Source organism: Sminthopsis crassicaudata, chromosome 3 (genome assembly GCF_048593235.1).
Source record: "Sminthopsis crassicaudata isolate SCR6 chromosome 3, ASM4859323v1, whole genome shotgun sequence".
NCBI lineage: Eukaryota > Metazoa > Chordata > Mammalia > Dasyuromorphia > Dasyuridae > Sminthopsis > Sminthopsis crassicaudata.
In genome coordinates, this window is record NC_133619.1 from 9849553 (window position 1) to 9874758 (window position 25206).

The 25206-nt window shown below is 46.4% G+C and overlaps 1 protein-coding gene and 1 long non-coding RNA gene across 2 annotated transcripts in view; one reads left to right on the top strand and one right to left on the bottom strand.

Annotated features, from left to right (window-relative positions):
- The window catches only part of KIF1A (kinesin family member 1A), a 163993-nt gene extending 140014 nt beyond the window's left edge, over positions 1-23979 (top strand). Inside the window, 11 exon segments of the mRNA XM_074297991.1 lie at positions 989-1103; positions 2302-2435; positions 5879-5940; positions 6686-6831; positions 8509-8718; positions 9823-9900; positions 11829-11953; positions 13672-13824; positions 14449-14641; positions 17425-17543; positions 18700-23979. Coding sequence (XP_074154092.1) covers positions 989-1103; positions 2302-2435; positions 5879-5940; positions 6686-6831; positions 8509-8718; positions 9823-9900; positions 11829-11953; positions 13672-13824; positions 14449-14641; positions 17425-17543; positions 18700-18742 — 1378 coding nt within the window. The 3' untranslated portion in view covers positions 18743-23979.
- Positions 1-25206, bottom strand: part of LOC141560172 (uncharacterized) — a 43945-nt gene that overhangs the window by 12697 nt on the left and 6042 nt on the right. The window lies entirely within an intron of this gene.

A 25206-nucleotide genomic window follows, 5' to 3' on the forward strand; every position in this document is an offset into this window, starting at 1 on the left:
GGGTCTGAGGGGTCCAGGGGTGGAGTAGGGGCTCCCTGCTGGTTTCCATTCTGAACATCCTCCCACCGCTCACAGAGTTCTTCCATTTCATGGAAGGAAGACGGTTGTTTAATGCTTCATGTTTGATGGCAAAGATGGAAGCCTGGAGTGCTGCTGCTACAAAGTCTCAGTCAGAGGGGCCAAAGGTGCCCCATCCCCCATGCCTGGGCAGCTCTCTGTGGCTGTGCTCAGCTTCCTGATCTGTCTCTCTCTCTCTTTCTGCATCTCTTTGTCTGTTTCTTTTTCTCCCTCTCTCACTTTCTTTTTCTGTTTCTGTCTCTTTTTCTTTCTTTGTCTCTGTGCTGTCTTCTGTATCTCGGCTTCTGTCTTTCTATGTCAGTATCTGTCTCTGTCTCTGTCTTTCTCTCTCTGGGTCTGCCTGTCTGTCTGTCTCTCTCTCCCATATAATTTCCTTCTCCCTCCTCTATTTTATTCTTTTTCTTTTCTTGATCTTGGGCTCTCCGTCTCTCTTCTTCCTCTCCCTGCTGCCCCATTTTTGTCAGATTCATCATGAAAAGCCAATGCCCTGCCATGGCCATCTTTGGGCTTTGGGGCCAGTTCCTACCCCTCCTCAGCCTCAGTTTCCCCTGCAGTAATCCAGTGAGGGGATTGGGCCCCTTTCTGTCTACCTGCTGCCTTCTCTCTTGTCTCTCTCCTCTCGTTCAGAGAACTTCCATCTTTGTCCAAGGCAGCAGGCCCTCCAATATTCTGACTTGCCCCAGGCTCCTTTTTTGTTCACTTTCTGCCCCAATCCCCAAGGCAGGGGCCACACGGGAATTTGGGCCGCCTTGTCCTGGAAGGCTTTGTTGCCTGAGCACTCTGAGGTGACTCCATCTGCCAGTCACACATGTTATGTGTCCACGTGTCTGTGTGCATGTTCGGTCCCCGCCTCCAGCTGTGTCTGGGTGTGCATCCATGTTGGTTTTTACCCAGCTTTGCTTCTTTTCAGGACCTTCTACCAGTTTGAAGCCGCTTGGGACAGCTCAATGCACAACTCCCTCCTGCTGAACCGCGTCACCCCTTACCGTGAGAAGATCTACATGACGCTCTCTGCTTACATCGAGGCAAGGAACTGGGCTTCTTCCCAGAGCAAAACCCCAATGTCCATCGGGGGCCCAAAGGATAAACTCCTGTAACCCCAAATCTTGGGGACTTTTAAGTTCACCACCTCTGATTTCCCACCTGCCACCCCCCCACACACAGAGGAGGTGTCAGAAAGTAGAAATAAGAACTAGGATCTGAAACCCTAACCAGCCACTGCAGATGCAGCCCCCTCCCCGAATGCTAGCCCAGCACAGCAAAGGAATAGACTAATGAGTCATGGGGACTGGTGCTGGCAATGGGCAGTGCCCGTCAGCCTTGACAGCTGCTAGAACGGCTGACTAAGAAAGGATTAAGTTTTCATGGAGTGTGACTTCCATAAAGGTAAAATCACATTGTAGACCTTACACTATCGGGAAAGAAAATTACCCAAGATTTAGCAGAATAGAGTGTGCAGGACACTTGCTCTAAGAGCCCACACTGCCATTGATTACCAGAGGAAGTGACACTGGACAAAGCGATGGAATTCTCTGGCTTTGCCTCTTCATCCATGAATGAAAGGATTGGGTTAGATCCCTTTGAGTTCACAAAATGCTTTATGACTTATCTCAGGTGATCCTTCCAGCAATCCCGCATGACATTTGAATATCCCCATTTTACAGATGGGGAAACTGAGGCTAAGGGCATTTAATGACTTGCCCATAGCCACATAGCTAGTGGGTAGCTGTCACATCTGGGGTTACAAGCCTGGTCTCTTTTCACAACACCATGCAGCACTCTTTCTCTCTCTCTGTCTCTCTCTCCCTCCGTGTCTCTCTTTCTCTTTCTCTCTCTGTCTCTGTCTCTCTCTCCCTCCGTGTCTCTCTCTGTCTCTCTCTGTCTCTGTCTTCTCTCTCTCTCTCTCTCTCTCTCTCTCTCTCTCTCTCTCTCTCTCTCTCACTCTCGCTCTCTCACTCTCTCTCTCTCTCTCAGATGATTTTTAAAAGCTACATCCAGTTTTAGAATTAGATTATTCCAAAAATTAGGCCGATGAGAAGCAAATTATTCAGGGGCGTGTGCTGAATCCGTAGCTCTCTGCAGCCGCAAGGTGTGCTGTGCTGAGGCTTGTCCCATGCCCTTTGTTCAGGGAGCCACATGAAGGAAGGCACAAGTGGCCATCATCTGTAGGACTCTCACTGGCTCTCTCCTCCTCCGCCCACTTTTTTGTCTCCTGTGTTTCAGATGGAGAATTGTACCCAGCCTGCTGTGATCACCAAAGACTTCTGCATGGTGTTCTACTCCCGGGATGCCAAACTCCCGGCATCTCGTTCCATCCGCAACCTGTTCGGCAGCGGGAGCCTCCGAGCCTCTGAGAGGTAAAGTCCGCTCTGTGATTGTCCTCTTGGCAGACACTCAGTAAGAAATGATTGCCTCATATTGAAGGATTAGTGCTCACCCTCCAGCACGACCTCCCAAGGGACTCCCCTATGAAAGGCTTTCTGGTCATGATGGGATAACGATGGCGGGCTGGCTTCTTTATCCTGATTCTGTTACAAACATTTGTCAGTGAGCACTGGTGGAGACAAGGTTGGAAAAGGCCATCGATTAGAGTCGCAGGTCCAAGGAGTTTACATTGAGAAGAGCGCTAGGCCCTCATAATCCCTTGGCAGCATAGAACAGGCAAGTTTAGCTCCCACTTCCTAAGACTGATGAGTTAAAATAGGAAGCCACCAGGTGGAGTGCTCCCCTCTTTCCCAGGGAACTCCTCCCTGTTCCTCACCTATCTATGCCTCCATTCCTATTCCCAGAGGAGTCTCGGGGGTTGTTTTGGGCCATTTGCATCAGGAACATTTTGTCCTACTCTGGGGACACCAAATACTGCTTGTAGCTCTGTGGCCAATGTATCAGGCACCCTGGACTGGAAAGGTATGAATCAGGGTGATCTCACGTGTGTCAGTGCTGCAAGGTCAGGAGCCCCAACAGAGAAAGGGAGTGACCAGAAGAGAACATACTTAAAGCCCAAGAGGCAGGGACCTGCCAAGAATTTCTGAGTCATTTTAAAAAGTTTGAAAAAAAGGATCTTATTCAAGCAAAAGGCTTCTCGGGGAGCAGGGATCTCCTAAATAACTTGTAGAATGGATGCTTCCTCAAATGCATGACAAATTTAGGCCATCTAAAAGAAAATGACCAAGATAAAAGCGTGGCAAAATAGATGGCCATATGTAACATACCCTCCTAGCAGTTACTATTACCAGTCTGTCCTAGGCCCAACAGAGTACCTTTCTTGAATCTATAGTTTAATAACCGGTAGTGCACTCAAGAATAGCCATGTGTAATCTTAAAAGCCTTTATTATACACACTCACATAATGCCCTGACTTGTTAGCTCCCTAGTAAACACCTGGTCTGAAGACCCACGTGTTCACTATCAAACTCCTTACTTCTCTGGGCTATCCATCAGCTTGGCTCGGCTACCCCAGGTTAGGGAGCCAGGTTAAAGAGAGAGACTTGCTGCAATGCAGTGGGCTTATAAAGGGCCTGTGAGGTCTTACACACAGCCAACCAGTGAGGAGAACCGTCACCCATTACGAAGCTATCTCAATATGGCCAGGATCCCACCCACAGGGCAGTCCTATATCCCCAGAGATTACTTCTGGGCCACTCAATCTCCTGTTGCACCATTGGCTGCCCATTTAATGGAGCCTTACAGCCATAGAAACAGGAAAACCTGCTTCCAAATCCTGTCCCAAACATTTGCCAGGATCCTTACAGCCATAGAAACAGGAAAACCTGGCTTCAAATCCTGTCCCAAACATTTGCCAGGATCCTTACAGCCATAGAAACAGGAAAACCTGGCTTCAAATCCTGTCCCAAACATTTGCCAGGATCCTTACAGCCATAGAAACAGGAAAACCTGGCTTCAAATCCTGTCCCAAACATTTGCCAGCTGTGTATGTCTGGAGAAGTCACCTACCTTCAGTGAGAGAGCTGGACTCCATGGTCTCTAAGATCACTGCCCTATCCAAATCTAGGGTTCATGACAGGGACCATGGGTCCTAGAAGGGTTACCGAATAAGCTGATTCAAATCTCAGCCAAGAGATGGTCAACAAGCATTTATGTATTAAGTATTAGGGCCTATGGCCAAGGCCTAAGATACATGCTGGGGCACAAAGAAAAGTGTAATTCTAGCACTTGCCTATAAAGATCTCCCATTCTAATGGAGGAGACCACATGAAGATATCCAGATATATGCATATATACTGATCAGAAGGTAACCTGACCGGGGCTGGGGTCGGGGGGAGAACATTTGTCTCTGAGGGGATCAGAAAGAGTGTCCTGAAAGAGGTGGGTCTGTGTGGAGTCTTGGGAGAAGCCAGGAAAATGAAGAGATGGAGGTGAGAGGATAGCATCCCTGGCTTGAGCGAGCCAGGCAAAGATCCAGAGATGGGGGAATGGTACATTTGAGCTTGTTTGTAGAAAGAGTTGTCCTTGATGAGGAGTAGATTTAGTGTATGTGGCTCCAGGGCTCAAGAAAACTTCTTTCTGGGCTTCCAATTCTTCATATCTATAGAGAAGCAATTGACTTCCCTTTTCTTTCAGTAAAGTTGTTCCTTTCAGCTCTCAGTTCAGCTCAGATATAAGTCATCTTGTATTATTTCTAAGGTCCTCTCCTATTCTTAAAATTCAACAACTCTATAATAAAGAACATGGGCTCCATGACTAGGAAGAAGTTTTTTGGGCTTCCAATTCTCATATCTATAGAGAAGCAGTTGAGTTCCCTTTTCTTTCCATAAAGTTGTTCCTTTCAGCTCTCAGTTCAGCTCGAATATAAGTCATCTTGTATAACTTCTAAGGTCCTCTCCTATTCTTAAAATTCAACAACTCTATAATAAAGAATATGGACTCCAGGATTAGGTCCTCTTAAGGAGCAAGAAGAGTCAGTAGAAATGATCGAATTGGAAACAGAACTTTCCCCATCATTCAGATCCCACAAGCCATCAGTTCTAGGTCAGCTGAACCTTAGAATGACTCCTGGGATGTTGGCAATAGATAGGATGACTGTGCCGTCCCTGCTCACAGATGAAGATCTCTCATCTCAGCATCAGCAAATGACTTTCCCATCCTTTAGGAAAAAACAGACCTTATCATTGCTATTTTGGGGATGGGATTTAAATCTGTCAGATGTGTTAGCTCTAGAAAAGAAGCAATCGAGTTTTATCCAAGCAATGTTTATGCAGTTTGATTAACATCTAACCTAAGTTAGCTTCTTTTTGACTGGCACCCCTAGATGGATCTGGTCCTTCCCTCTGGGACTAAGCAAGACAGGACCACTGCATTTTGCCCATGGTGGCCCTTCCAGCATCTATGCCTAACCATCCTAGGCCCCTCAGCTTCTTTTCTCCATGACCACATCACAGATTCAAGGCCCTCACAGTCCTAGCTGCCCTCCTCTCAACACTCCCTGGAAGACTGACTTCCCTTCAAAACACTGGTCCCCAAAACTAAACACAGTGTTTCAGAAGAAGTCTTATGGAACAGAAAACAATGGGATCATCACCTCTCTAATGCTGGGAGCTCTGCTGCTCCTAATGTGACCCTAGACCACTTTAGTTTTTCTGGCTGCAGTTGGAGTTCAGGAAACAGCAGGTGGGCAAGGTTGGCCAAAAAGTAGAGGATACAAGAGACCTGGAAGTACAGGCTGGAGCCAGTAGTAAGAGGCCTTCAATGCAAGCTGAGCAGTGTATATATTATCCTGGGGGGAGTGGGAGCAATTGAAGATTCCTAAGCTGGCTCACAGTTGTTACCTCCTCATTTGCAGCAATCGGGTGACTGGAGTATATGAACTTAGCCTGTGTCACGTGGCGGATGCTGGAAGTCCAGGTGAGTGACCTGTCCTGCTCCCCTCTTACTGGGCCTGGCTTGTCATGTGCAAAGGACCTAGAAAGAAACCACTCAGTTGACTCTCCACATCTTTTATCCGAACAGACCCTTTTGGTGTTAATCTGGCCCTGGGAGCTCCATGAAAGCAGCCTGAGTTAATGGCCCAGCTGATCCTGACTCCCTGTGGCCATGTGTGATGACTCTAGGACATGAGGTCATGGTGGGTGGGTCTGACCTGCAGGCCTGACTCCTTGATAAGCCCAAGGAAGGCCTAGAAGTAATTAGCTCTCCCCCGGAAACCAGTCCTTCCACCAGCCCAGTGGGCCATGTCCTGACCTTCACTGCTCCTCTGCATGTGGTCACTCCCTGGAGAAGGATCTCTTCTGTCTGAGCCCAGTGTGTTAGTGACCAGTACCCATGGCATTTGATTCACTCCAGGCGATGCTCACTCTTGAGTTGTGCCCTCTGTGTTATGAGTGTCCCTCCGTGGGCCAAGAAGAGTCTCCAGAAAGGAAAATACTTATTCTTCTGCAGAGGCTAGATGGGAGAAGCCTGTTTTCTCAGAAAATATCCATCTTTTTTCACCTCCGCCATTACACACATGCCTTTGGGCTTACATTCCACCACCCTGGCTACTGTTCAGTGAATGACTGAGCGGACGTCTGTCCCCATCTTCTGTAGTCCGAATGGTCCCATCTACAGAGAGAGTGGGGGCCTTGACATATGGCTGATCCTTTCATTCCAGGGATGCAGAGAAGACGTCGGCGAGTCCTGGACACTTCTGTTGCCTACGTCCGGGGGGAGGAGAACCTAGCCGGCTGGAGGCCCCGCAGTGACAGCCTCATCCTGGACCATCAGTGGGAGCTCGAGAAGCTAAGTCTACTGCAAGAGGTGAGAAGCCATTCTTGCAACCAAATCCTCCCCTTTTCAATTCTTTTTGGGGATGGGGGGAAGAGGACAGACTTCTGACTCCATAAATGTAAGGAACTTCTGGTGTGGAAATTCCTTTCATTAATACAGGTGGGCAATGGGTTCGTGCGACCTAGTCGGGAGCACTGAGAGCTTTGGTCGCTTGCCTGGAGTCTTGAGGTCAGTGGATGTCAGGGTCAGGACTGGCCTTCCTTATGCCAAGGCTGGTCCTGTATCTACCACACCATGGTCCCCAAAACCCGCTCAGGAGTCCAAGAAATGAGCATTTGGTTTCCATAGCAAAAAAGGGCAACCAATAAAGTGCTTTAAGCTCTTCAAAGCACTGGAAATACAGGATCTCATTTAGGAATTACATCAGCCAAGGGACGGTGATGATGATGATGATGATGATGATGATGATGATGATGATGATGATGATGATGATTGTGGTGGTGATGGTGATAACGATGATAATGATGGTGGTGATGGTGATACTGATAATGAGGATAATGGTAATTGTGATGATAATGATAAATTATATTTACATGGTGCTTATGGTTCACAAAATTCTTTATAGTTAGATTTCATTTGATCTTTACAACAAACCTGGGAGGTAGCTGCTATTATTATTCTCATTTTTCTGATAGGGAAACTGAGGCAGGCAGAGGTGAGGCGACTTGTGTCATACAGCTAGTAAGCATCTAAGGCTGGATTTGAATTCAGATCTTCCTGTCTCCAAACCCAGTAATCTAGCCAATGCACTGCCCAGTTGGCTCTCTTAAGTGCTATAGATATTATAATCCCCCCTCCCCATTTATAGATGACGAAACTAAGGCTCAAAGATATGAAATGACAAGTAAATGCGTGTTGATTTGTGCCCAAAATTGCACAATCAGACGATAAGCAATTATTAAGCACCTACTGTATTTCTAGAGTTGTGTAAGGTATTAGGTTTACCTGGACAAAAATGAGATAGTCCCTATTCCAAGAAGGTTCCATTCTATCTATTACCCATTACAGGGTATATACAAGATACTGACCAAATTGATTTAAGTCAGCCTCAGAGAGGAAGTCACTAGCACCTGGAATGACCAGAAGGTGCCTCCTTTCAAAGGAGACCCTTGAGCTGAGGAAGGGTCAAAGATCTGAACCATCAGCTCTCCAGAGTTCAAGTGTATTCACTTTCTGCTCCGCTGGGGAAGCCTCTCCAAGGAGCAGCCTGGAGATGTAAGTGAGGGGCGGTTCTTGAAGGCTCCCACAGCCCAGGCTGCATGCTGAACCCCGCTGGCTCTTGTGTTCTAGGGACATTTTATCGTTCTTGGGTATCCTCTGACAGTCACAAATAAATAACCAATAGAAGGCACAAAAAATTAACTCACATTATTCCAACAAGAACTGGAAAATTAAAGGAAAGTAGCTTTCTACTGTGCTCAGCTTTCTCTTAAAGGAAGGAAATCTCCATCTTGCTACTTTTGCATTAGCCATATGACCTAAGACTTTAACTCAATGTGCCTCAGTTTGCCCATCTGTAAAATGAGCCTAAGGATTACCCTCCACATCTCAGTTCCAGAATGTGATGTCAATTCACCGAGAAATGTACAGGATGCACTTTGAAAAGAGAAGGCTTATCTGACAACTTGGAAAATATTTTTTTTTAAGGTTGAAAAAACAAGGCATTATCTCCTCCTGCGTGAAAAGTTGGAGACAACTCAGAGATCTGGCCTGGAGACCTTGTCCCCCTGTTCCAGCGAGGACTCCGAGTCCCACAGCGCTTCCTGCGTTTCCTCTCCACTCTCGGACGGCACCTCGGAGAATCGTACCACAACCCTGGACATTCCCAGTGAGCGGCAGAAGGAGCTGGCGGCCAAGGTACCATTAGCTCATCTTCGGGGGACTCCCAGGCTTGAAGCTGTTTCCAAGCCTTTGCTTTCCAGACTGACAGAGGCAAGGGCACTTGATTGTGCTCCCGAAAGAAGTCTTTCTTGATTCCCTCTCAGTCATCTGACTGAAGGGAAGGAAGCACTAACAGTGAAGTTGAGGAATAGGAAGGTCACCCTTTGTACTTCCTTCCCTATTAGAAATTGAAACCTTTAATCTTAAGAACTGGAAGCTCCCTTAGAAGACATCTTGTCCGGCCTGTAACTAGGCAGCATGTCACCGCCAGGCAGATGCCCATTTGAGCTTCTTCCTCCTTCGGCCAGACAACAACGGTTTTTCCCATTCTCTTCACTGTCTCCCCACTGAAGACCAAAGCTTCCCCCTGTAACTCCTGCTCCTCTTCAGTCTAGCTTACTGTCTGGCTACGTCCTAAAACTCAACTCAGCTTCAATATTTTTTTTGTGGGGTCATAAGGTTGAGAGTTGTATGGGACTTTTGAGCTTGAGCATCAGGCCCGGCCATTCCAACATACAAGGGAGAAGCAAAGGCCCAGAGAGGGTGGTGCATGGTTCTCTTGTGCTGATTCTGTCCCCTCTGAAGCCATTTCCTCCACTCCCTGGTGTGTAGAACAGCCCTTCATCCACTGTCTCCTGAGTAAACCCCAGCTCCTCCTGGGATATGGCATCCAGACTCCCATCCTACTTCAGTCTCCATTCAGTTATCCTCTGTTTATGGAATCCTAGGGGGTTGAGGAAGTGGAAAAGGCCCCGAGAGAGCCTCTAAATGATCCATTCCAACCTGTATTGGGGGTGGGGTGGGGCAGAGAAAACAGAGGCTTCTGGCTGGGAAACTGAGCAAGGAATTTGACCAAGGAAATCTTCCCCAGAGGAAGTGAAGTGTTCAGTCCCCCAAGTGACCAGGGGAGTCCTGATGTTCAAGGTCTCACCTCATATCCAAACCAAATTCCCTGTTCAGTGATTCCATGACCTAAGTTCCCCACTCTGCATGAACTCTCTGTCTTCTTCTGCCTTAGAACAGCACCTTCTTCTAAGAGGACCAGTCATTTATTGGACTTTCTTTTTCCTTCCTTTCCAGTGCCTCCGCCTCCTCACGCACACCTTCAACAGAGAGTACACCCACAGCCACGTCTGCGTCAGCGCCAGTGAAAGCAAGGTAAGATGGGGAGCCCCCTGGTGTATGGGTCCCTTCCAGCCCCTGGGAGCCTGCAGCATCATCACATCCCAGGGAAACCCTTGATGCATCTCCAGTGCAGCCCAGCTAAAGGTTTTCAGTAGCCAAAGGGAAGCCATGGCTTCTACACAATAATAATGAAAATCCCCTTTATTTGGTAAATTAAAGCTAATTTCTGGATCACTTGCCATCATGGGACCAAAGACCAAGGGTCTCAGCACTTTGTCTTTACATCATTAGGAGGGCTTACATTTTATTGGGTTCGGCCATGAGGAATAAGTCGTAATAAACCAGACCCTGTGTGTCAGAAGCCAGCTCAGGGAGACAGTAAACAGCTCCTCTTCCACACCCAGAGTGAAGACAGGAAGCCAATTTTTCCCTGGCATCATACATTTACACCTGAGGGACTCAGACCATCTAATCCCAACCCCCCATCTACAAATGAAAGAACTGAAACTCGGAGGAGGTAGATGACCTAAGATCTCATTGCTCAAAAACCCAGTAATCACAGCTCTTATGGAGACACTTTCTGACACACAAAGTTTTGCTCTGATACTCTTCAAGAATAGAGTGACAGAGAGCTATTGTCCAGGTAAACTTCAAGAATACAATGACAAAGATTTAATGTCCAGATAAACTTCAAGAATAGAATGACAAAGATTTAATGTCCAGATTTTAAGCTTCAAGAATACAATGACAGAAAACTATTGTCCATTTAAACTCTTAGTAATGGTACACACTGAATTAACATTCACAAGAATACACACCTAATTATCATGTTTGTAAATTCCCCAATAAGTAAAAATTTCTGTGACTTCCTCACTAGGGGTCTTCCCTCTACCAGGTGAGACCCAAGTCCCTCTATACCCCAGAAGGTGGTATCATATATGGCTATGGCTAAATAATGAGTCATCACCCAGTGACCCAACCATCAGAGGGTTATGATACTTTCTGAATTAACCTGGTCCTTGGACAACAGAAACATACATGTTCTAATATCGGGCTTCTGATTGGGTTTCTCAATTGGTGGGACCTGCTAGAACTTGGATTCCACTAACATGGTTCTTCAGAACCCAATTTGTGGGCTATAGTAAGCAAATGGAAGTGGAATTTTTCTCTTTAAAGCATTTTGTCTCTTTCAAATCCCATCAAGCCAGGAGCTCTCGATTTGAATTACATGAGACACTCTTAGTGAAGGTACCTGCTACAGATAGTAATTGGTCAAAAATTGGCAAGTGCCATGAATACACTGTATAAAATATAGAAACATTCTGTAACAGTTCTCAAGTGCTTATCCATAAGTATAAGTAACAAGGGAAAGATTATTCAACATTTTGAAACTGCGTCATTTTTGTTGTTGTTGTTATTGTTGTTGCTTTTTGACAAGGCAATTGGAGTTAAGTGACTTGCGCAGGGTCACACAACTAGGAAGTGTTACATGTTTGAGGCTGGATTTGAACTCAGGTCTTTGAGTTCTTCTGGGAAGGTACCATGATTATGTTTTTAAAGGCAAGAAGTGAAACCTAATTCCAACAATAATTCCTAATACTTAGCATTTTGATAACAAATTTGTTTGTTGCTGCTGTTGTTCAGTCACATCTGACAGTTCATGTTCCCATGTGGGGTTTTGGGCAGAGACACTGGGGTGATTTGCTAGTTCCTTCTCCAGCTCATCAGCACCCACCTGCTGTGGGCACACATCCTGGATGTTGGGCTTGAGAGGTCAGCAGTGGTCTGAGGACATGGGATCAGGACTTGTGCAGCACTGGAAATCCTAATCCACTGAGTTCCATGAAGACCAAAGGGCAAAGAGCTGCTCCATTCCAGCTCTGCTCCCAGAGTCGTGCTCTGATGTTGAGAGCAGCAAGTGCTGGAGAAAGAATACATCTTTCTTTCCTTCTCCCCTGCAGCTATCAGAGATGTCAGTGACTTTGCTGCGGGATCCTTCCATGTCCCCGCTTAGTGCAGCTACTCTTACTCCATCCTCCACCTGCCCATCCCTGGTTGAAGGACGGTACACCGCTGCAGACCTGAGGTAAGCCAAATACTCTGCGACCAAGCCCAGAGAGGGCATCCAAAGCAAGAAATGCTCAGTGACCCAGGAAGCAGATCCCAGATGTGTGGCTCATCTGGGCTAGGGTCAACATCACCAAATCCCACTGGATCCAACTCCTAGGATTTAAAGAGAAATTTGTTTCTCTTTTTGATCTGATTTTTCTTGTGCAGTGTGATAAATATGGAAATACAGTTAGAAGAATTGCACATAAAAAAAAGAACTGCACATGTTTAACCTAATACTGAATTGCTTGCTCTCTAAGGGAGAAGGATGGGGGAAGCAAGAGAGAAAACCTTGGAACACAAGATTTTGCAAGGAGCAATGTTGAAAACTATCTTTGCATGTATTTTGAAAATAAAAAGCTATTATTAAAAATAAAAAAATAAAATATATTTTTAAAAAGAATTTAAAGAAGAGAAAACTAGAAATTAAGAATTTAGGAAATGGCAAGATCTACACCCTTAACTCCAGAGTCTATTCTTTTGAATGCCTCCCACATTACCGTAATGTTATCTCATGATCATTTGGGATTGCTTAGGCAGTAAATTCCCAAGTCATGACTCTTCCTCATTATGTTAAATTCAATTCAATTCAGCCTGCCATTATTAAATGCCTACTGTATACTAGGCCCTGTGTTGGGCAGCCCTCACACAGTAAGACAAAAATGGAACAATGCTTCCTCTTGAGGAGCTTACATTCTACTGGTGGGAACCCAGGACTAAGTATAAACACTCTCCTTTGAGGAGAAGGGAGGGAGTATTAATAGCAGAGGGAACGGGGAAGGATCTCCACAGGAGTTGCCACATGAGCTTGAAGGAAGCCTGGATCTGGTAAGTCTGAGGGGAGCAGGGAGGGTTCCCAGTAACTTTCCTATGCTACGTCTGATTAGCTTGGAAGGCCAATGTGAGCACCTTTAGGAGAAGGATAGACATTCAGCCTGAAACCTCCCTGGGATGGGGCCTCCCAGGGGAGGAAACTCTCTCCACTAAGGCAGGTTGGTACTTTCTCTACAATTTATAATCATATAGGGGAAGCTAGGTGGCGCAGTGGATAGAGCACCAGCCTTGAATTCAGGAGGACCAGAGTTCAAATCTGGTATAAGACACTTAATACTTCCTAGCTGTGTGACCCTGGGCAAGTCACTTAACCCCAGCCTCAAAAAAAAAAAGAAAAGAAAAGAAAAAGAAATTTATAATCATATAGTCAACAATATCATTAAGAGGGTTAGTCCCTTGCCAGTCACACAGCCACTATAATAATAACAATAACAATAATAATATTAAGACTAAACATTGTTCTCACAATATACTTTATGTATCTCCTACCCATTTTACAGAGAAGAAAACTGAAATCTGTACAGGATAAATGGCTTCCCTACAGTCACCCAGACACTCGGTATCTGGGTCAGAACTCTAACCCAGACCTTCCTGACTCACAATCTGCCTGGCTTCAAAGCCAGCTCCCTATCACTGTGCAGCCCTGCCTCTGGATGCTTATCAGCTCTCCATGATAAGTCTGTGAAGAAGTCAGGCCAGATATTTTTCTCCCTGTCTTATAAATAAGACAGACAGAAAGGACTTGCCCAGTGTTAAAGGTTTAAAGGTAGGATTTGAATCCAGGGCCATCCTGACTCCAGGTCATGCAGGCTTTCACTGGACCATGATGCCTAATGAAATGGTCCTTGTTTTTCCCCTCAGGAACCCCCCACCCTGCTCCCGACCAGTTAGCCCTGAACTGGAACCAGTGCTGGAGGGAGACCAGAAAAAATCTCCTTCTCCTGTCGGTGGGCCAGAAGCAGAGAAGGAGCCCCAGCGTTTGCTGGTACCGGACATACAAGAGATCCGGGTCAGGTATGGAGGCCTCTGGTGTGGTGAGGGTAGGCAGGTGTAAAAGGGATGGACCTGTTCTCATCCTGTTAGGGGAGATTCCCAGCCCCACCCATCCCAGGTGCAAGCACTGAAGCCCCTGGGCAAAGAGCACAATTCCAGGGAGAACTCTGAGGAGCTGAGTCCTCCCCACATGCTTCTAGACATGATGGGTGAAGGGCGGAGAGTGTCAGATGGCTTCGGAGCATGGTGACATGAGAAAGTGAGAAAATCTTTTTCAGAAAAAGTAACACTTTAAACAAACCTACCCCTAAAAGTCTAGTTTCTTGAACCCTGAGAGGAGGCTACCAAGACATGGGCTCTTGCAAAGCATCTGACCCTGCTCTGCCTGTCCTTCTTTGAGGTCCAACCTCATTTCTTTCAGGACCTGGGCCAAGTGGAGATCATACTAGTCAGTATCAGCACCAGGAATAGCTCCATTCTCATTGGGATGGCTTGTGAAGGGCCTGAATCAGGAGAGAGTGAAGGTCCTAGGGAAGTTGGAAACGGGTCTTCAGGGATAGGGAAATGATGGGTGAATCTCCCCAGGCCCTTGCATCTTCCCTAACTGCACAAGTATCAAAGCCTTTTCCTCTCCCTTTTCCTCAGTCCCATCGTCTCCAAGAAGGGCTACCTTCACTTTCTGGAACCCAAGACAACAGGATGGGCCAAGCGCTTCGTGGTGGTGAGGCGCCCCTACGCTTACATGTACAACAGTGACAAGGATTCCGTGGAGAGGTTCATTCTCAACCTCTCCACTGCCCAGGTGGAATACAGTGAGGACCAGCAGGCCATGCTCAAGGTAACTGGTCTTGGAGGAGTAGGGGCCGCTGGGATGGAGGGCAGGGTGGGGGATCCCTCCGTGAGAGCAGAGAGGACCAAAGCTCCCCAGCAGAGAGTCAGGAAGACTCCCATGCTTGCTCTCCCCACCCATTCTAAGGAAGATGCTGCTGAGGGGCTGAACTGGAAGGAGACTTGCCTAGCCGCATCCCGGTCCTTGGTGGTAAAGCCGAGCTAAGACTTGGCCTGCCTTGCTCCTTGTCAGGGTTCTTTCTTCTGCCCTGGTCCTCATAGTGAGAGCAATTCTGCTGTGGAATAACCTGGAGAGGTGGCAGGATCCCTCCTTGGAGACCTTCAAGCAGAGGCCACGTGACCATTTGTGGGCCATGTTTTGGTAGAGATTCTTTCAGGAAAGGTTGAATTGAAGCCCACTGAGTTCCCTTCCTGGTCTGTGATTCTATGAAGGGCCTTCTTGACCTATGGGTCTGAATGTTAATGATTCTGTGAAGGGCCTTCTTGACTTATGGGTCCAAATCTCAATGATTCCATGAAGGGCCTTCTTGACCTATGAATCTGAATCTCAATGATTCCATGAAGGGTCTTCTTGACCTATGGGTCCGAATCTCAATGATTCATGAAGGGCCTTCTTGACCTATGAATCTGAATCTCAGTTATTCCATGAAGGGCCTTCTTGACCTATGGGTCCAAATCTCAATGATTCTGTGAAGGGCCTTCTTGACCTATGGGTCCAAATCTCAATGATTCATGAAGGGCCTTCTTGACCTATGGGTCCAAATCTCAATGATTCATGAAGGGCCTTCTTGACCTATGGGTCCGAATCTCAATGATTCATGAAGGGCCTTCTTGACCTATGAATCTGAATCTCAGTTATTCCATGAAGGGTCTTCTTGACCTATGGGACCGAATCTCAATGATTCATGAAGGGCCTTCTTGACCTATGAATCTGAATCTCAGTTATTCCATGAAGGGTCTTCTTGACCTATGGGTCCGAATCTCAATGATTCATGAAGGGCCTTCTTGACCTATGAATCTGAATCTCAGTTATTCCATGAAGGGCCTTCTTGACCTATGGGTCCAAATCTCAATGATTCTGTGAAGGGCCTTCTTGACCTATGGGTCCAAATCTCAATGATTCATGAAGGGCCTTCTTGACCTATGGGTCCAAATCTCAATGATTCATGAAGGGCCTTCTTGACCTATGGGTCCGAATCTCAATGATTCATGAAGGGCCTTCTTGACCTATGAATCTGAATCTCAGTTATTCCATGAAGGGTCTTCTTGACCTATGGGACCGAATCTCAATGATTCATGAAGGGCCTTCTTGACCTATGAATCTGAATCTCAGTTATTCCATGAAGGGTCTTCTTGACCTATGGGTCCGAATCTCAATGATTCATGAAGGGCCTTCTTGACCTATGAATCTGAATCTCAGTTATTCCATGAAGGGCCTTCTTGACCTATGGGTCCAAATCTCAATGATTCTGTGAAGGGCCTTCTTGACCTATGGGTCCAAATCTCAATGATTCATGAAGGGCCTTCTTGACCTATGGGTCCGAATCTCAATGATTCCATGAAGGGCCTTCTTGACCTATGAATCTGAATCTCAGTTATTCCATGAAGGGCCTTGTTGACCTATGGGTCCAAATCTCAATGATTCCATGAAGGGCCTTCTTGACCTATGAATCTGAATCTCAATGATTCCATGAAGGGCCTTCTTGACCTATGGGTCCGAATCTCAATGATTCCATGAAGGGCCTTCTTGACCTATGAGTCTGAATTTTGGTTTTAATGCAAAAGAGATAGGAAAGAATATGATGACTTTGGGAACAGTAAGTAGATCAATTTGGTAATAAAAGAGGAATGAAGGGGAGACCTCTTTGAGCTCTAGAAAGTCCTTCCAGGTAGCTCCAGTCCAGTCCCTCTCTCTCCCATTCTCCATTTGTTGGCCAGGACATTGTTCACTAACAGCTGGCCCCATGGCACCCTCCTGGCTTTCCTCACATTTTGAAGTAGTTCTGTTCCTCACTCAGCCCAAGAAAAACCAAGAATCACCTTTGGAGGAAAGCAGGGCATTGGGGGATTGGGAATACACCAATGCCAAGGAAAATCTCTGACCTTGTTCACTGCCTCAGCTGTATCTCTAATCTGGGAGAAGGAATGCTGATAGCAGAGGCACTGAGGAGAAGGCTAGGGGGTGGCCATCCCTAGAGGTGGAAGATTTGTGGTATGAGGAAGAAAACATGGTGGTTGTTTCATAGTCATTGATTACCTGGTCCCCAAGAGCCTCTTCCCACACGTGGCATCTGAGATACGGGAGACTTGGTCTCTATGGACTTACATGCCACAGACATCTTCTGCATGGCCCCAGAAAGCAGAACCAGGAAGAATGAGTGGAAGGCACAAGGAGGCAAATACTTTCTATCTTATGCATTTAAGAACATTCTTCTTAGAAAGGATCTCTGGGATTCACCCGCCTGCCAAAGAGGTCCATGACCCAGAAAAGACATGCCTACTGTATGTCTACTCGGTGTCAACCACACGCCCCTCGGCTTTGAGCCGCTAGTTTTCTGAAGCTCAGGGCCAGGGGCTGTGCTTGGACCTCCAAATCTGCCTTTGTGGAGGGCCCTATGTGCAAGGAGCCCATCATAGCCACGTAATGGTGACTCTGAAATTGGATCTCTGAATGTTATTACATTTATATTTTTACTTTGTTTTGGGATGGACGCTTGTGAAAATATCACTCTGGAAATGTTGCCCTAACCTCCTAATTCTCTTGCGTCCCAGACTCCCAATACATTTGCCGTCTGCACTGAGCACCGAGGCATCCTGCTGCAGGCAAACAGTGACAAGGACATGCATGACTGGCTGTACGCATTCAACCCTCTCTTGGCTGGAACCATAAGGTAAGGGTGTTTGTGTGTGTGGGGGGGTGTATTTTATTTTTTAACTACAGAATACCAATAGGGAAAGAAGGAAGAAGGGATCTGTCACTTGTATCTTCCTCCACCACTTGTACAGTCATTTTCAGTCATGTCTGCCTCTCGCGGACTCCATTTGGGCTTCTCTTGGCAAAGATACTGAGGCAGTGGCCATTCTCTTCGCCAGATCATTTTCCAAATGAGGAAACTGAGACAAACAGGGTAAAGTGAGTCACCTAGGGTCCCCCAGCTGGGAATATCTAAGGCTGGATTTTGACTTCAGGAAGACGAGGCTTGCTGACTCTAGGTACGGTGCCCCTAGCTGCCCTTGTCTCTACCATACAAGTGCCCCCAGGCACTGAGCTGAATGCGCGGCTCAGGGTCACAGCTGGTATCAGCATCAGAACTCAAGCTTCCTGCCAGTGCAGTCTTTGATCCTTTGCGTGCACCCCAAGTTGCCTCTCCAAGCACTATCTAAGTGAATTGTCCTGAGCATTACTACTATTGGAAGAGTTCACCAATGTAGAAACCTCTTGCCCAGCAAATTACTGTTGGGATGCCCATCAGTGTGGCCCAAACCATCTAATGTGGAAGTCCCAGGATTCCCTGCCCCAATGACTAAGGAAATGCCAGGATGAGAATGTGTAGAATCGACTAGATGAAGGATTTGTTAAATGTACAGTGTGCTGGATACTGGGCTAAAGACTGAGGAAAGATGGTTCCTTTTCAAAGAGATTTCGCTCTCAAGGTGCAAGACATACAGGATAGGAAGCTAGAAGGCAACAGGCAGAACTTGTAGGATAAAAGTGTGGGCCCGAGACCTACCACTAGAAGGGGGTCCAGACGAGAGCTTGGCTGGGGGGGCGGTTCTGGCTCTGGGGAGGAACTCACCCATTGGAAAAGGTGGCAAATGAAGTTGGAGCCCTTGCTAGCCTGAGACAGCCACCGGCAGAGGAAGTGAAAAAGCAGTCTCGGGAGTGGGAGCTGAGCCCGTGTTGGAGAATGCACCTCGATGTGCTTTGGAGCAGACCAGTGGCCGTGTTGGGACATGGGTTTTCCCAGCTCCCAGGCCAGCTCTCTATCTACTCTTTTCTGTTTTCACAATGTACTGACTCACTTTCCTTCTTGGCTTTTCAAACAGATCCAAACTCTCCCGAAGGAGAACAGCGCAGATGAGAATCTGAGCCCAACGTCTCTACCACCGTCTCTTTGCCAACTGCGTCGGGTCCAGTAGGAGAGCCCTTCCCAACCTTCCGCCCTCCCCCCAAGTCCCTCCTCTTAGATCTGTCTCAACAGTCCTGACCACCTGCCCTTCACCGGCCCACCGACAGTCTTCCCCTTGACCCAGGAAACCCCTTTTTTGTGGTATCCGCTCAGCTGCCCCGTCTGGCCCGACCACCTCGGGCGCACACCATCTCCCACTCTTTCCTTTGTTGGGTGGTCCCATTGTCCCCAGTCTATACTGCTCGTCAGCAGAAGCTAGCATTGTTTTACTCCCATCTGAGCAAGCTCTTAGGGAAAGAGCTGGAGCATGTTCAAAGGGTCCGAGGTCACGTCAGGCGTTTCTGCTGCCAATCAGAATTTCTTTTAAAAGATAGATGGATCCATTATTAAAATACCCTGAAGTGGCAAGGTTTTAAGATTCGGCTTCCCCAATCCTCGAAGCCCTGGTTATATTTAGGAACCATTCCTTTCTAAAGCCTTCCCCTAGGGCCATTGATTTGGGTTTATTCCAATCATCATTTCTCGGTCTATGGTGCTCCAGAAAACTGGGCAGTGGTCCTCATTGAGGCAGGTCAGGGCTAGAGAGAGGGAGTTCTGGGAAATGAGAGCATCATTTTCACCTCCTTTCAAAACTCCCGTGACCCCGTAGAATTTCTGGGCATTCTCGGTTGTAGGCAGTCCTGGAGCTGGTCATCAGCAGGTCAGCCGGTTATTGGACATTCACTCCCCTTCTCCCTCTCCTCAGAACTTGACCCAGACCAAAGTGCAGAGAAGGCTATTTCTGGCTGCACTCCCGGCCCCGTGAGCCCCCGTGCTCAGCACACAGACTTCCACACACCCCTGTCCCTGAGTCACCAGTCAGAGACAAAGCACTTTTTCAAATGGTTTTGCCTTTCCCTTGTATGTGGGTTTACGTGTGAGCACTGCATGACTGGTTTGGGGGCAAGGGAATCCCTTTGCTTGTTTCCTGAAGCCCAACCGGCGTATTGGATGAGAGAGAGTTGTTCCTCAGCTGGAAAGTATGAATCCCATCCTTTTCATCACTATTTCTGCCCCTTGAGGTATGACCAGATAGATAGTGTGCCTTGCACACAGTAGGTGCTCAATAAATGTTTGTTGGGTTGACATTTCTAAATCTGCAGCTATAATGCCAGAGAAATGGGGGGGTTGAACTAGGATATGGAAAGAGTGAGGCAGTGAGGAAGTAATATCCAAGGGGCACAAGCACAGAAAAGACCCAGGAGCTCTGTCTGGGCTCACCTACCTATTAGGTTCAATACCCATGCAACAAGGCTGGGTGATACTCATGTCCCATGTTATTGGGAAGAGTCAATCCTTGACCATTCTCTCCACCCTAGCCCAGCTCATGAGACCTGTGTGGACCTTAGAGACCCTCCTATAGAGACTAGAGCCAAGTGCAAAGAAAACAGCAGAGAAGGACCCGGTGATGAACTGGATAGTGGAATCCCGGGGAGCCAATGCCCACCTTTCTGTAGGTCTGCTCTTTATTGACCAGTAGGATTCTAATCCGAACTGCTGAGCATGAGGTCATCTGGATGGTTGAGAACTAGAAAGTCCACTAGGGGACAGATACTATAATCAGGGTAGAGGCTCAAGGACCCTTCCAGAATCTCAGACCAGTCCCCCTCAGCCCAAGAAGCCCAGGGCTCGATCTTGCTACCTATTTTGGACAGGGTTTTTTTATCCTTCCCTCATCTGGTGAGAAGGCTGTGTGAATTCAATGAGAGGATGACTGGTTGATGAGCAAGGGTTGGGGTGGGGGTGGGGGTGAGATGGTGTCATGTTTGCCAGAGATTGATTTTTATTTTTATATGTGAAGAGAGTTTCTTTTTGTCCTCTGCCCCAAATAACAGGAATTTTAATTCCTTGCTCCTGTGAATCCCCAGCTAGTTTATCTGGTCCAAAGAGTCCGGCTAACCAAAGAAGCCCAGAATTCCATGGCTAGCCAAACCATGTTCACAAGACGAGAAGTTCCCTCGTAAGCAGTAGTTTCCTTATCGGTGACGCCCTTGAAGTTCGGGGTCTGCTCAGTTGTTGTCGTGTTTCCAACTTTTTGGTCAAATTAAGATAAATGTTTTTAGACTTGTTTGCAGCTGCCGTTGGTATGTTCCCTAATCATGGGAGTTTTAACTAGACCTCTCCACTCATCCCCTTTCAGAGCAGCAGCTGTCCAGAGAGGTATCTCTATGGCCCTTATCTGAGTACCCACAGGACTCGACCAGATCACAGCTCACCCTCATTTGCACACCCTGGCTGCCCTTGCTTTGCACCGTCCCTTTCTCATCCCCTTGGTGGTAGTGGGGATGTTTTGAATCCCAAACTGAGCTATCTATGCTTTTTTTTTTTTGGATAAGGGAGAGGATGGGCTTGTGAAAACCTAGAAATCCAACCTCCAGAACTTCAGCAGGCCCCCAAAGCTCCAGATTCCCTCTTCTCCAGCCACGCCTCTACCGTATTTGTTCATTCCCAGGGCCAAGATTTCAGAGTTGTTCTCAGCTTCGCCCCATTTCTCACAACAGTGGAATAATGTGATATCTCAAAGAGTCCGCTCTCTTGTGAATAGTTTCCTGCTCCTTTCCTTTCCTTTCTAATTGTTCTTAGGACAACTGTTCAGACCAGGGCATCATTCTGTTTGGGTGGAACTTGGTTATGTCCCATAGGCCCTAGATCATGTTTCCCAACTGGCTGGCACTGGTTTTTCCTCCTGGTCTTCTCCAACCACATCCATTTTTGTCCTATCATGGTCACTATCCATTGTCAAATCTACATTACAAGTTGATGGCCATTTAAACCACCCACCTTCTAAGCAGAGTCAAGTAAAAGGTGTCCTTTGTTCTTTTACAAGAAGCTATAAGATTGGGTTTTTTGTTCTACCTCCAAAAATACACAGGACACCCCTTGGCCTTCAAGCATGATATCATCAAGGGAAGATTCTATTTCCCTTTGAAAAGTTATTTCAATCCCCCCAGTGTCTTTCCTAACATATACAGGAGAGAGGATCCAAATTCTTTCAGGATGCTGAATTTGAGCAAATGTCAGCCCCTAAAAATAAGATTTGAGGCTAGAATTATGATAGGGACCTTCATGTATTTCATGACAGCCTGATGACTGGAGTAGAAAACAACACGCACACACAAAGCCCTGTGAAACCTAGTCTCTAAAAACTACAAAGAGCCGGAAGCTTCTCCCTAGCTAGCCCAGGCTGCGTTTCAGACCACCCTGATGACACTACTAGAGCTCAGTTCTTCCTTTGGAAGTCCAGAATCCTTCAACCTGAATTGGAACCGAGGGTCTTTTGGAAAATGTTTTGCATTTTCCTCCCTTCAAATCTAATTAAAAGATTTCCCCCTAGTGAAGTTATTAGTAAGATTTTCTGACTTGGTAAAAAGACCTAAAAGATCTTTTTCTGCAAGTGCCTATTGTTGTTTTTCGATTTATACCAGGAAAAGTAAGAAAGAATGTCTAAAGTGGATGTAAGCATGGAGTCTTCCAAGAGTTCCGGCTTTCCAGGGAGGAAGGGTACTCCTTTAGAAGGTGACAGCCCTCAAAGCTGTTCAGGGCCATGTTGTCAGGTCAGCCATCCTGAAGAACATGGTCTGGGAATGATAGATCTTCTTCCTCCCTCCCAAATGATAAACACATCTGTGCCTGAGGCCAGCCAACCTGCAGAGCACACAGTTTGTTATTTGGGGGAGGGATAATTGAGGGGGAAACAAGTTGAGGAGGACAAGAAAAAATGCAATAAACTTTTTTGAGGTTTAATGTGAATTTTCCTACAAAACATCAAAAAGATCTGAAATCCAGCAATTAGGTAGATCTCAACTTATATGACAGCTGCCTCGATGGTCTGATCCCAGCCTGGGAATAACTAGGATTCTGAAACTTGTTTGCCTTTGGGTATCCAGCAACATTTCTCCCCAGCAGCAGAATCACAATCCTGCTATTATTGTTAGGGTCCGGGAATCAAATTTCCAGATAGATTTTTTTTTCTTTAGATAGTTGCAAAGAAATCCTAGCTATTGTGGAAGAGATGAAGATGAGGAGGAATTCATAAACCATAAACACGAGACACATTTTTACATTGTTTTAAAAACTCACCATCTAGTAGCAATCTATTTACAAGGATAACCCTTCACTCTCAAGAAGGATTTTAAGTGAGAATTAGTGATTGATTAATTCTCTAGCACCTCACCACATAGGGTCAAGGCAAGGCAGACCCAATTTCATGAAGTCACGAGATAGACCTGATCTGGCAACGAAACAAAAAACAGCAGCATGACTTTTTCTCAAAAGAGTAATAGCATTTCCTTGAGATGACCGTGACCAGGAAAGAAAATCCTTGTATACAAATTGGCCATGACTTTAGACCAGACTGAGACCAAATAGGATTCTATGGGAGATGAACTATACAAAACGCTCTTTGGTGTCTTCCCACTGTTTGTTCGACTGGTCTCTATGACCGTGCATGAGATGTCTGTCAATAGCTCATTGATTCCAAGCTCTTCGTCGGAAGAGCCCATCACCGTGTAATGATGTTTTTGGTAAAGACTTAACCGCTAGAACCATCACCTGGGTGCTTACACAAAAGATGAAATAAGAATTCTGCGGGACCTACAAGTCCCGGGACACTTTCTCAAGAGGCTCCAAGCCAAAACAAGTTGCTGAGCAGCTCTCAGAGGCCCTCCTGACCTGTCTTAATGACCGCCATGTTGAAGGTTGGGATGCTATCAAGCCAAGAGAAAGCAATGGTCAACCAGTCTCTTGTACTCCCGCACTCTCTCTCGATCTGTGGACTGCCAAGCTAGGGAAGGAAACTGTCTGTCTTCAGGAGGGGTCATTTGCTGAGAGGCTTTGCTGTACAAATGAAGGGAGGTGTGGTTCCTTTGGAGTTTTGTTTTTTTTTTTTTTCTTTTCTTTTTTGCCTGTGCTTCCATAATTAGTTTGTCCAAATGAGTTCTTCCTGTGACGCCATCCCCCATGCGCTGGGAGACCATTTCTCTTGCTTTGTATATATGTGATTGCTGTGGGCACCACTGTATAATAACAACAATACTCAAGTAATGAGTCTAGTTTTATTGATGTCTTAAACTATGAGTGTTGAAATATAGGGTCTTAAACTGTTTGTGTACACTCAAGGCATTGTTCAGTTAAGAAATAAATGTGGCATTTATGCAAATACTGGACCTGTGGCTCTGGGCTTTTTTGTTTGTATATTTTTTTAAGTTTTTCTCTTTTTTTCTCTTTTCTTTTCCCAAAATATGACACTATTTTTGTTAAACAAAGGGCAACAGTTACGTAAATCGGATTAAAAAGAGATTCTCTGCTCTGCCCACTCCATCCCACACCCTGTGATATGTGTTCTCATTCAACTAAGAAAATGTCCTTTCTCTGTCATCTTTTCTCCAGAAGCAAGGTCCACTACTGCAATCAAGCTTAGTTGGTTTTGTGTAGATTATGGTAGTCGTATATGTGGATCACACCTATTAAGGAGGCAGGGAGCCCTCTCCAGGCATCCTGATCTATATCTGGCCATTGGATCCAAATGGCTCTAGAAGACAATGTGGGACTGGAACCGAAGGAAGCCAGGAGGCCGAAATGAGGAAGGGGGGCGTTCCAAGCTTGAGAAAGTTAGCCAAATGGCACAGTTAAAGCATCCTGTAATACACAGCAAGATAGCCGGTGGTGTTCACTAGAACAGGCAGTTGTTTTTCAGTCACTTTCCAGTAGTGTCTGACCCTAGCTTGAGCTTTCTTGACAAAAATTCTAAAGTGGTTGTCCCAGCTCATTTTACAAATGAGGAAACTGAGGAAAACAGGATTAAGGGACTTGCCCAGTATCACACAGCCAGTTAGAGTCTGACTCAAATATTCCTGACTTCAGGCGCAATTTTCAATCCACTACACCATCTTGCTGCCTGTGAATAGGCAGATGGGGATATAAAAATAAGGAGACTGCAAAAGTAGGAGAGAGAAGGGGTGTGAAGGCTTGAAAAGCCAAACATTCAAAATGCAGACTGCTGACTGGCTAGTCCTGAAGAATTCCAGCTGCTGAGAGGAGGTGATATGATCAGCCGGAATTGTAGGAAAATCTTTTTAATGGTAGTTTAATCAGGGAAGAAGCTTGAATGGTGACCAAGTGACAAAGCCTTAGAAGTACATAAGTGGAGCTGAGGAGGGTCCCCAGGGGGAGTGTCTAGCCCAGAGATGTCAGGAAGGCAGAAAGAACACATTGGATATGAGAGTGAGGGTACAAGAGAGGCACGAATCAAGAATGATGCTCAACTTTGTGAGTCAGAGACACTGGGGGGACAGGTGGGGCCTTCAACAGGAAGAGGGAAGTTTGCAACAGAGGAGGTTTAAGGACAAAGACGATGAACTTTCTGAAAAGCTGCGATACTCGAAAA